Source organism: Coptis chinensis, chromosome 8 (assembly GCF_015680905.1).
Source record: "Coptis chinensis isolate HL-2020 chromosome 8, ASM1568090v1, whole genome shotgun sequence".
Lineage (NCBI taxonomy): Eukaryota > Viridiplantae > Streptophyta > Magnoliopsida > Ranunculales > Ranunculaceae > Coptis > Coptis chinensis.
In genome coordinates, this window is record NC_141463.1 from 94360652 (window position 1) to 94374054 (window position 13403).

At 35.7% G+C, this 13403-nt stretch overlaps 1 protein-coding gene across 1 annotated transcript; it reads right to left on the reverse strand.

Annotated features, from left to right (window-relative positions):
* Positions 1-1180: 1180 nt before the first annotated feature.
* Positions 1181-3565, reverse strand: LOC147484599 (uncharacterized). Its single transcript, XM_086579774.1, has 2 exons — positions 1412-3565; positions 1181-1321 (listed from the first exon to the last, which is right to left on the reverse strand). Exons 1-2 carry the CDS (start codon positions 3563-3565, stop codon positions 1181-1183), a joined length of 2295 nt encoding a protein of 764 aa, XP_086435900.1.
* Positions 3566-13403: the final 9838 nt, after the last annotated feature.

Genomic DNA, 13403 nt, shown 5'->3' on the forward strand with positions numbered 1-13403 from the left:
ATGCATCCATTGCATACACCAATCGACACTCGCGATTCCCTTGTGTTTATCAACTTTCTTCTAAGTTTTTCACTGTGGGAGTACAAGCATAACTTGATTGGTTCAACAAGCGTGTAGATTGAAGTGCTTCTTCTACACGGTAGATCGTTGTATCTTGGGAGACAAATTGTCACAAGTATGGTAAGCACCTTCGCGGGACATAGTGTCAAACAGTAGACTCGATCATCATCTCTATCTCTCTGAATTTTTGAATCTTACACTATCATGGTGAGGTGGTATTCTGTTCAGTAGAATCACAAATATATAGATGTACTTTTTGCAACATAAATCACAAATGAAACTATGATGTCCACTTGATTCCTTCATTCTTTCAAAGACAACAAAAGTGCACACTGGTTTCCTCGCATTTCAGTGGTACTGCTCTGAAGTCCAATGCAGTTTACGTTTTGCCAGAGATATCTTTATCAAGAGGCAACTCTGCTTCCTCAGTCTCTCAAGGACATTCTGCTTAGCAGCATTTTCATACTGCCTTAGGTTCTGCAGCTTCTCTTCAAGTTTGAAATGCTCTTCGTTTTGGTTCAAGTCATCACCACCCAAAGTACCTATAGTCTCCATATCTGGACGAGCATCTGAGGCAACATAACTGCAGCATGATACGAACAACTAAATCATAAACTACCATATACAAAAACTCGTAGTGACAAGTAATAGAGGCGAAGGACTTGAAATATGAGAACTCCTGTATTTGTCTCGTAAGAGAAAGAGAGAAACTTACACTTGCTTCTCACTTCTCTGGTCAAGGAGAAAATGCTCATTAGTCATTACCACCAGAGGTCTGAAGTTACAAGCAACATGTATTAGCCCCTAATTATTACACAACTGAAAGGCAAGGAACAAAAAAGGTAAAGAACTAAAACCTTTAGCTCGGTAGTCTTTTTGTGTTTCTTTTTGCCCTTATTCTTGGATTTCTCTTGAATTTGACCATTTCCTTTAGAGACAGTCTCGCCGGCATTAGGAGTAAAAATAGCTTTAGTTGCTTCTTTTACAGCATCAGATTTCTCTGCAGCATCTTTGTCCGCACGTTCCTCCAGCTGTGCCTGAAAATGTTAAGGGAACCAAGAATTAATAAGTCTATATATAGAGAAATGTACGACGTATGATTAAAACACAAGTTTGAAAATCAGTGCAATACCAGAATGTATGGCTTCGCAATATGTGACAGAGGTACACGGTAATCATCAGCAGCAAACGGGGTGATATTAAGCTCCAATTTCTCAATTTCCTTTGCAGTTCGATTTATCCATGCATCTTTCTTCATGAGCTGCAGCCCAAAGTTAAAAGCTTAACGATAAATTAAATGGGATTGTCTAACAGATTAAAGTACCGAAAAACCCAACAACAAAAAACTCACCTCTAAGTCAATGTTTTTACTCACTCTCCTGACTGCTTCTATTATGAAAGTCTCTGCTTGATGTAGGGAGCCCTGTTTTGCTGCATCACTATCTTCGTGAATTTCCCAGTCACAAACACCAGTAGTGAGCAAAATTTGCTTATCTCCTACAGCTAGTGATTGTGCTTCTTTAAGAATATCCGTTATGACCCTCAACCGAAAATTATCTGCTTTGGGAACATCACTGCGCCTCTCAAATTCAACAAGCGTCTTCTCCAGCCTCTGGAGTATTGTTTCATAACTTTCAGGGACATGTTCCGTGTTATCCTTCCTTAAGTAGAGTTCGTTACAACAGGCACCCCAAACCTGCGCCAAAGCTTCCTTGTAGCTCAAGTTGTCACATTTTTCTTCACAGAATGCCTGTAAGGTAGCAATATTCTTTCCAAGTGTCTGATAAAGATTGTCTACCTGACTTTTTCTTTCTTCTCTCGGGTCTACCAATGGTGCCAGTGGTTCCTCAATGGACAGACCAGTTAAAATCCACTTCAACAAAACATCACTATTAGGTTGCTCCATATCTTCATCAGTAAAAGTGATTTCACCTGGTAGTGACTGCTCGTTTATAACAATACAGAAATCGTCATCATAAAGAACATCCCTCTCCTTGATATTGAGTAACTCATCGGTGTCTTTTAAGTCCATGGTGTAAGTAAGTCGATATATCTCTTTCACAAAACTATAAATAGGATGAAGTGAGAGACTATCTAGCAAGCAGATACAGAGATGTGTTTGGTCCAAGCCAATTTCAGAAAGCCTTGAATTAGAATGAAGACTCTTCAGCTTGTTCATTGTGTACTGAATCAGCTTATTAACATGTTCTGCAGTGAGAAAATCACTTCCCAGAACCGTTTCCAACATCGTTCGTATACTTCCAAGGACTAACTCATGAACAAGATCTTTCACCAGCGGCCAACTTTTTCCGAGATAATATCCTCTCGCACACTGCACGACGTCATATGCAACTAGTTCAAACTTAGAAACATCCTCGCGCCTTCTTTCCAAGGAACTGGCCGAGCGATTTCTCTCCATCTTTGACTCTTTCTCTACCTCAGACTCACTGGTTGAGGTTTCCAGTGTGCTTGTTGTTCTGAGAGAATCATCAATGGGACTGTCCTTTTTGTCGACTATATTTTCCCTGTTAGTTGATCCTTTATCACGTACCGGAGATACCCATTTCAACTGCTCTTCAAATATCGGCAAAACAGCAGAAGTATTTACAGGTTTCCATTTTCCATCTAAAATCATTGAGCACCAATCTTGGTCAGGTGAAGAAGGCAAGACCTTTTTGTGTTTTGACGAAAATTTCCACAAGTGCTTCTTTACATGCCAAAAGTGCAATTCAGAATCATCAAATTTCTTACCACAGTACCAACATTCCCAGAAATTCCATTGCTGATGAGCTTCAACAAAAGACAAATAATCTATCATAATCACAGACACATCTTTATTCTCTAAGGAACTCAAATAAGCCTTAAGATCACTACCACTCACATAAAGAGAACTTAGTTGCTCATCAAGATTCAAAGATTTCCAGTAAGCACTTACCATATCATATCTCTTTTCCTTACAATCTTTAATAAGTAGAGTAATCTTATATCTCAAAGCTTCAATTCTTTCTGCAGCAGTAGGAAGTCCATTATATACCAAGCACTCATCAGCAGGATCATTGGGGTTGGACATCGCGAGTGCTCTTTCACATTCTTGAATTACTTCTCGACACGCATTACAATCATTTGCAACAACCCAAATCAAATAACAGTAAAACCAAGCAAACTCAATTGACTTGGGAGAGAGTTTAACAGCTTTTCTTGCATTTAGGATTGCCTTTTTCATATACTTTTCATCGAAATCAGGGTCATTATCATTACAAGAAGCAATGTCTTCTTCAACTTCTGCTTGGACTTTGTAAAGATAAGCATTCTCACTGCCTTCTTGATCATGCAACTCATTCATGATTTTCAATGCTTTAACGTGGCTACCTTGTCTTGCATACGTAAATGCACTTTTTATCTTTGAAAACTTGATCTCATCTAGTGAAAGTTGATATGTTGGTGCTGGTGTAGTATTTTGATTGCGCCTAGAAGAAGAAGACTTGTTCCCTTTCTTGTTACCCATTGTTAGTATCAACGTAAAATATGGTTTTCTTGATGAAGAAGAAGAAGTAGGGGTTGGTTCAATTTTGAGTATTGGTTTTCTTGAAGAGTGAGAGGGAGAGAGAGTTGGTTTTACATGGTTTTGAGACTTCAGAGTTTTTGTCCTGTTTGGGTTGTTAAAACTGTTAAGTTGGTTTAACCGTTTTTTTTTCTGTTTTTTCTGGTTTTTTGGGCGAGGGTTAGGTGTTCACTCCAACCATCAACCATCATCGTGATCGAGCTTCAAAGCAGGTGCTTATAGACACTACTATATATGTTAGAGAAGGCATGAAGATGTTCTGTATATCCTTTCAAAGAACAACTTATATTCTGCCACCTCAAACTATATATGCTAGAAAAAGCTGGAAATATGTTTTCCCTTGATGGTTTCTCTTCTGATGACAATTTAATTTCTAAATTGATGTTGATGGATAAAATCTTCAAGTAAGTGGGCCGAATTTTGCCTGAAAATAACTATGTAGGATAGTGTTTTTCAGAACAAGAAAATAGTCCTTAGGACCAATTTGGGGGAAAAGTAATTCTAGAGGACACTATTTTTTGTGAGTAACTCACAAGGACAAATTTTGGGGAAAAGTGACTCAGAACTCACTATTTCAAAATTAGGAACCCTCAAGAACAAAATAAGTTGGCCCGGCCTTTTTATATTTTTTTAAATACATGTTTTACCCCTCCATGTTATTATAGATATAAAGCATAGAAATTTTTATTTTTTTTAAATACTGGTTTTACCCCTCTGTGTATGAACAATGATTATTCATACTCCAGCAGGCGTTCTTACTAATCATACATTATGTTGAGGTATGAACAGTGATTGTTCATACCCCAAATAGGTATAAACAATTAATGTTCATACGAACATTGATTGTTCATAGCTCAAACATGAGCTATGAAGTTATGAACAGTATTGATGTATGAACACTGATTGTTCATACCCATATTTGAGTATGAACAATGATTGTTCATACCCAAAAGGACTATGAACATTGAATGCTCATACCCAATCAATGTTCATACCCAAAGGACTATGAACATTGAATGTTCATACCCAATCAATATTCATATCCAAGGACTATGAACATTGAATGTTCATACCCAAAGGACTATGAACATTGTATGAACAATGATTGTTCATACTATATTTGAAATCAAAGTAGTCATGAACAATGATTGTTCATGTTTGATGTATGAACACTGTTGATATATGAACAGTGATTTTTCATACTCCCAAATAGGTATGAACAATCCATGTTCATAATTGGATCAATGTTCATACCTATTGGATCATTGTTCATAGCTCCAATAGATATGAATACTCATTATTCATAGCTAATGTTCGTAATTTGGGGTATGAACAATGAGTGTTCACACCTGCATGAACAATGATTGTTCATACTAAATACACCGGGTCGTTTCGTCTGGGTCGGGCCGTTAATTATTTTGCGTCAGGGGTATACTTGACATTTCATCTACCATACCCGATCTGTTTTTTATTTCGCGTCAAGGGTATACTTGACCTTTCATCTACCCGGTCCTTATGAGTTACGAAAAAAGAAAAAGGTGTCCTTGAGAGTTACTTTTTAGGCAATTTTGTCCTTGAGAGTCACTCCCTGTTTTTAGAAATCACTCACAAAACCAAAATCCAACTTTTAATAACCCACGAACCCAGCGTTTGAATTAAAATCACCCCAAAAGACTAGTGGGTGTTTGGATCTCATTTTTCCAAAAAATCATTTTTTCTTAAAAAGTATTTTTCTGAAAAACTATTTATTCCAAAAACAGTTTTTGAATAAACATGTTTGGTTGTAAGTTTTTTTTAAAAACTGTTTTTAACAAACTAACAAATTTCACACGATATTTCTCAAAATATTTCAGCATATAGTCTAATACATCTGGGCAGTGAATTTGCCTTTAGCGCCCAAAGTGAAAACCCCCAAAAAAATAGTTTTTTGTCTAAAAAACAAGTTTTACCTAATTATCATAAGAGGGCTCCTAGGGTGCACAGGGTACACCCAAATTTCACATGCGTAGGATTTTCAGCCACACATTTTGAAGGGCAAAACCGGAATAACCGGGTGAAGAAGTTTCAATTGCGGTCACTAAGCTACCCATTAAATCACTAAATATAGCATACTCCTGTTAAACTACTAGATGTAGCATATACTTTAGTATCTAACAATAAATGATATATTGATTCTAGTGAACTTCACATTGCGTCAATAAGCTACACATTAAACCACAAGTTGTAACATACTAACACTAAACAACTATATGTAGCATATAATTTAGTATCCAACAACAAATGAAATATCGCACAATAAAAATGAATTCAATTAGTATTGCAAGCTGTTTGTGATGGCATTAGGTTGCTAATAGTGTACTACGCACAAGTGCATGTTATTTACCATTTTATTGCAGTAGAACATTTAAGTGCTACAAAACTGGTGTTGAGATTAATAAGCAATCACTTAAAAGAAGTTTAATCATATGATAAAAGTCTGTGTTTAATCATATGATAAAACCATTGTATCTCAAACTATTTTTCCTAAAAAGTCTGCATACTACCTAAGATTGCGTCTAGTTAGTGCAACTTTATTTTATATGTCACTACATTATGGATTCCATATAGTAAAGAAAATTTATGTTAAAATGAGAATTATGGAGTTTTGACATGTTACTTTCATACTTGTCATGTGTTCACAGTGCAAACGTGTTACATCAGATTGTATCTTAACTGCTAGCATGACTGAACAGACATAGCAAAATGGGCTATTACCGAAAATGTTACAGCAAAATGAGCAAAAGACACAGATAAGTGCTTCAGTTTTAAAAAGTGGTCAAGCGCTTGTCAAGTGTTTCAGATACATACATCGTGAGCATTATGGACTTGCAATCATAAAAATGTCAAATTACACCTTACAAGGCTAAAAGTTGCAATAAGAAAAAGAGAGAAAAATGTTAGAATACATCTTACAAAGCTAAAACTGTGCAGAAGTTCAAAGTTAAACTTTGCATTACACATTACATATTTCAATTTATATTTAGCTTTGAGAATTTAGACAGAGTCATTTTCAGGGTAACAATGGGTTCCACAGTCAAACTGGTTGTTTTCTTTCTTGATGTCATATTCACTGCATCACAAAGCCATTGAAATTCCTCGCAGCTCTTGCATTTCAAATACTTTTTTCCAACATTTAATCCATATTTTGTAGTCTTAATAGTCTTTTGTATTGCATTCACAGTCTACCCCAAGGGCACTTGTGCATCCAATGGCCTGGCCGACCACACTTAAAGCATTCGTTTGTTGATGAGCTTGATCCATAAAGTTTATCAGAAACAGCTTCATCCAACCATTGTAAATAACTTCGACATGAATCATGCTGGCACTTCAAGTACTTCCTTCCTGGATTGCTTGTTGTTTGCAATATGCCCAACAATCGGATCCCATCACATGTAGCTTCTTTACAGGGAGAGTACATAAATTGGCACTTAATAGCTAAGTGTCCAAGTTGATCACAGACCTGACATGTACTTCTCAATTTGAAACTCATGAAGATAGCAACAATGAACAAATGTCTCAACAACTAATGCACAAATTAAACTTCTTAATAGGCTAGTTCAAACCAATAGCTCAACCAAGTTCAATTATTCAAGAATTACACTAATCCATGAAGGACGGAAAACCTTCACACAACCAACAAATTTTTTTCATGCTCTTTATACTTTATAAACTATTTATCTCTATTGACATTTCGAAGATCAAATTCTTCGTGCTCTTTATACTTGATAAAATTCGAAGTGAAGAATGAGACTCAGTAACTCCAAATTTTCTCTTATTTACCCCTAAAAGTTAATCAAACTTATGAATTTAAAGGGAAATTACCTTCATTTTTACAAAATTAACGTGCTCTTATGCTTGATTGGATCTTATGCAGTAGCAATAATGATTGAGAATTTATAAAAAAAAAATAATAATAAATAAAAATCGTACCCTAACCCTAGATGTTGATGATGTTTATAAAAGAAGGAATATATATAAAGAAAAAAGGGGTTAGATTGTTAGAGCATACGGAGGGAACAAATATTGCATTCACCAACTTCTATTAAAACACTAGATGTAGCATACTCCAATTAAGCCACTAGATATAGCATACTCATATCCCATTAACCAACTAGATGTAGTATACTCCTATTAAACCACTATATGTAGCACACTCCCATTAAATCACTATTTGTAGCATACTACTATTAAACCACTATATGTAGCAACCATTAAACTACTATATGTAGCATACTTATATTAAAGCACTATATGTAGCATACTCCTATTAAAGCACTATATTAGATTGAATTAGTATTGCGAGCTGAGCAATGACAAAGTGGTAGAGCTATATTGGAATAAAAGTCTTTTAGAGATGTACAAAGCCTACATCATAATGAAGGACCATAATGAAATATGTCGATGATAATTTGAATGTGAACACTCAAGTACCACACATACCTGTAATTTGAATGTGAACATTTAAGTGCCAAATATAGTCGTAATTTTATTTAAAAACATAGCCGTAATTCAAAAACCAAACTACAATGTTTAGGCGTTAAAACGCAAACTTAAGCACTTAAGTGTAACCCAAAAGTCAAACACCAAACTACAACAACGATTCTCATATTCTATTTATTGTATCACACGCATGATATTATGATTGAAAGAAGATGAAGGTTTCTCACATTGTGTTTTTCTGCATTTCGATTTACATTTCTTTTCATACTTACTTTCTAGTATATGAGGCCCTAGTAGGGGACTTTCTTGGATGAACACTTATGCATTTGACTTTGTCAGAATCCAATGTCAAGTTCATTTGACATGGGAAAAAAAATTAGTGGTCATGAATTCATAATCCAATGTCAAGTTTATATGTATTGGAATTTGACATTGAAATAAATTTAGTGGACGCAATGTCAAATTCAATTGACATTAGATAAAAGTTATTGGACATGAACCTGCTCTTATTGGACACAATGTCAAGTTCATTTGATATTAGAAAAAATCAATGTCAAGTTCATTTGACATTGGGATAAAATTGGTGGACATGAACTTACTCAACTCAATGCAATGTCAAGTACATTTGACATTGGAATAAAGTTAGTAGACGCTATGTCAAGTTTATTTGACATTGGAAATATTAAATGTCAAGTTCATTTGATATAAGCAACATATAGTGTCTTTTGTACCATTGAGAGGTTGCATGTGTGACTTTATTTGTCATACTCCACTGCCATAAGCTATTTGGAGTGTCATATTCCTCTATTATGCCTATTATGCCAGATAAAAAAGCAATCATTATCTTGAGTGTGGTGAAGCACTTTGTTGACTATTGTAGAGAGTCAATGCTCGTTGTCCTTCCTCTATAAAAGCAAAACTTTCGTGCAAAACATCTAGAAACCCCGTTACTTACTTGTCGCACTCAAACCATGTCATATACAACCCAAGATTATGTGTTTTCAGTAATATGATATTCTTAGTCACATATTCAATAATATGATACTTTGAGTTACATATACTTCAATAATATAATACTCTAAATCGCATATTCAATAATATAATACTTTGAGTTACATATACTTCAATAGTATGATACTCTAAATCACATATTCAATAATATGATATTCTAAGTTACACTTCAATAATATGATACTATTTGTCACATAATACTTCAATAATATGATATTCTAAGTCACATATTCAATACTATGATACTCTGAGTTACATATACAAACTAATATTTTTCAACTTTCAGAATATGAAGTGAATTTCTCATACTATCTAGAGTAACATACTATACCAAATGGCATCACATGTAATACAATTACAACATATGATACCACTTAGTAGAAATTTCTCTTTTATGTTGTTGCCATCAAATGTTTACAAGTTTACAAGTCCTATATGGTATCTATATAAATTGTTCTAATAATTTGCATGTCATTGCTATAGGTTTACGAAATTTTCTCTTCAAATTTCACTCTTAAAAATTTGGAAACAAGTTGTAAATCAACAAAAATGAGAAAGGAGTGTTGTTAGGTATACCTGTTTGCGTGAGGATAGTTCCAAGCTTTGCTTAAGAAGGATAATTTCAAGAAGAATCTAATAACATACAAATTAAAGAATTGCTAAGAAAAAAGTAATAGCTACATGACAAGCCCATAAAAATCTCCCATACTCCACATATATATCATTCAAAAGTCATCATTTTCTAGACCTTTGCAGTATTGCCCAAACAATCACCCTATTAAGACGTTCAAAATAATGAAAAATTATAAGTACTTAAACCCACATAAAACCCAAGTTCTTGTTTCACATCCATGGGATTACCAGGTATGATAACTTGAGTCCATTCTTTGCATCAACAGATAATAAAGTATCATCATTGTTGCCAAGCAATCAGAGCAACAATTAAACTTAGTCGATGGAACCATCATAACATTAATGTATACAACAAAGGCACTCAATTTCCTACTATTCCAAGCAAGTCATACATACATCAATAGAAAACTTTATTTGGGAATGAACAACTCACAATGTTGTTTTCAGGTGTCACGCTTCTATATTTAAGTAATAACCGTGATAAATGAAAAGACACGTGGCATCTACAAATATTACTTAAACTCAGATCGCGGATAACGGGCCAACCAAGCAAAACCCAAACTGTACAAAGATAGAAAATCCAAAAAAAAACCAAAAAATTTCGACAAAGAGATCCTCTATATTTTTTACATTTCATGAACTTAAATCCTGTCATAACTTAGAAATCATAACAATAGATATATCTCATTGCTTAACCCAGCCACTTAACCATCTCGACGAATGCTAAAACAGTTAAATAATCCTTACGTCTTGAGACAATTTAGTTTCTTCCCTCAGAAGGCATTAATTTCTCTATCACGTCTAAAATCTACTAAAAACATTGTATAATTTACATCAGGACTGTTAGTTCCTCTATACAATGTGAGACGTCCTTTTATCAAAGTTAACCAACAAATAAAAATAGATTTACCTTGTTAAAAAATCTTTATATAGTAATCTGTAGAGAAAAAGGGATTTTTTTTCTCTTTCAAGTTTAGAGCTACCGCACCTCGAGAGAGCCGACTACCGCGGACCTCCAAAGTGATTTGAGCGCCACCGCTACCGAGAGGGTGCGACCAGCTCCACACTGTTTTTCAACCGAAAATTCACTCGTTTCGGAAGTTTTTCCGAATAGTATAAATATAGGTTTTTTCTGTAGAAACCTAACCTAACCAAAAGAGAGAAAGAGAGAGATTGTAAGAGAGAAATTCTTAGTGAGTTGAGTGTTCATTCTTTGTGAGTGAATTGAAAGCTCTTGTAATCTGTTATTCTGGACATCTAGTAAAGCTTGATCTCGCCAAATATGGGCGTGAGGCAAATTCGAAACCACAATATATCCTTGTCTTGTGGTTGGTTCTCTTTTGCATTCTTATCTTTAATTTATATGCTTGTTAAATCCCTTTTTCACAACAATTGGTATCGGAGCGAGGTATATGACCTAGGATTTTGAGTTTTGGTAAATAACCATAGTGCTCGAAAATCAAGTAGACAAGGTGTTCGATAAAATTCCTGAGTGAGATATTTTTTAGGTTATTGTGTGTGACTTGAAAAAAGGCTCCCAAGATGTCAAATGCTAGATTTAAAGTAGAGAAGTTTGATAAAGAAGCAAAAGAAAATATGGCAAGGGTGATGTCGAATGAGATGACTTCCACAAGCAAGTGGAAAGGTAGTTCAAAGAAGCCTTTGAAACATGTATGGTGCTACAATTGCAAAGAAAAGGGGCATTATCTATGTGATTGCCCTAGCCCGAAAAAGAGTAACAAGATGAGTGGTAAGTTTGAGAATGAGGATGTTAGTGAAGCAAGTCTTGCTCTCGGCTTCGATGGGGATGATGTAAGTCTTTCGGTGTCTACACAAGACGACCACATGACCGATACGTGGATTCTTGATTCCGGGTGTTCCTACCACATGTGTCCAAATAGGAAGTGGTTTGCTACCTATGAGAACTTGAGTGGAGAAACCGTTTTAATGGGCAATGACGTTGCTTGTAAGACGGTTGTGATTGGAACTATACGAGTCAAGATGCATGATGGTGTGGTGATGACTTTAACCGATGTGAGTCATGTTCCTGAGCTAAAGAAGAACCTTATTTATCTTGGTACCTTGGATTCCAAATGCCACAATTTTGTGGGAAATGGTGGAGTCCTAAAGATCCTTAGTGGCTCTTTAGTCATTATGAAGGGTCAAAGACATGGAAACTTGCATACTTTGTTGGGTAGTACAGTGATAGGTGATGTAGCGAAGTACATGTAATGATGCTTCGAAAGTGCACAAAATTGTGGCATATGCTACTTGAGCATACGAGCCAAAAGCGGATTGTCCGAAGTCAAAGCAAGGCTTCTTGAAAGACTTGGAGAAACCAAGTATGGAATTCTCGCGAAAGCATTGGTCTATGGCAAGCAGTGCAGAGTCAAGTTCGGTATAAGCAAGCACAAAACGAGAGGCATTCTGGATTATGTGCATACGGATGTTTGGGGACCTTCTAGAGTGGCTTCTAAGGGAGGTAACCAGTATTATCTCTCTTTCATCGAAGATTATACACGCTATGTGTGGGTATATATCTTGAAGTCCAAAGACGAAGTTTTCGAGACATTTAAGAGAACTATTCAACAAGAGAGTGAGGTTCTTAGTGAAAGAACTATTCAACAAGAAGTAGAGTTACAACAACCTGAGCAGCAAGCTTTGGCTAGATCAAAGCCAAAGAGAAGTGTGAAACAAGTTATGAAGTACGGGCATGATAAGCTAGTGAAGCATTATGGTCAACCGGACTCGGTTGCCTATGCACTGAATATTGAAGATGATGAGCCAGATAGCTTCAAGGAAGCTGTTAGAGATGCTCATTACAGAGATTGGTTGGTGGATATGCAGAAAATGGTGGAGGCTTGTGACAAGTTTTGTACTTGGGAATTTGTTTCATTGCCTAAGGGAAAAAGGGCTTTGGGTAGTAGAAGGTTCTCTATGGAGTTGAGATCCAACATTGGTTGGAGGTACTCCACAAATGGTGGAGGCTCATGCATTGTTGATTGATGCCTTTCGTAGGCATGGCCTTTTGTGGGCGTGACTGCTCTTTGTGAGCATGACTCTCTGTGAAGATATGTAACGTCCGTATTTTTAAAAGACATATTTAATTATTTATTAATTAATTTAATTAATTATTTTCAAAATTCGTTTGATTGGACTCGGATACGTGGGCCCAGTTTTGGGCGAAGCCGGTTGGGCTTGGGTTTTTAACCCAAGATATAAAACACATTTTTCTGAAAATAGGGTTCCTGAGAATAATAGAATATTAAAAAATGGAGGCAGAGATGAAAAGTCTGATTTCTGAGAGGGGAGCGACCGGACTCCGGAGAAATTCTCAGAGAAATTTCATACAGCGAGAAGTAGCTATTTTTCTTATTTCAATCGCTATAGTTTTAAGTATCGGTGTAAAAGTTTATGTTTTTATACTGCTCATTATCTGGTTTTATTCTACGTAGTGTTCGTCGTGTTGTTAAAACTTAAAACTCTAGAAGTAGATATTGAACTGTCGGAACTGTTGGGACTCGGAAGTCGTCAATGGCGGCGTCGCGAGTCCAACAGACTTATGATTATATTTATTGTGATACTGTGGGGTATGGATATATTGTTTGTAACTGTTATTTGGTGTTTTTGGTTGGTTGATGTGGTCGGGCTATCGATT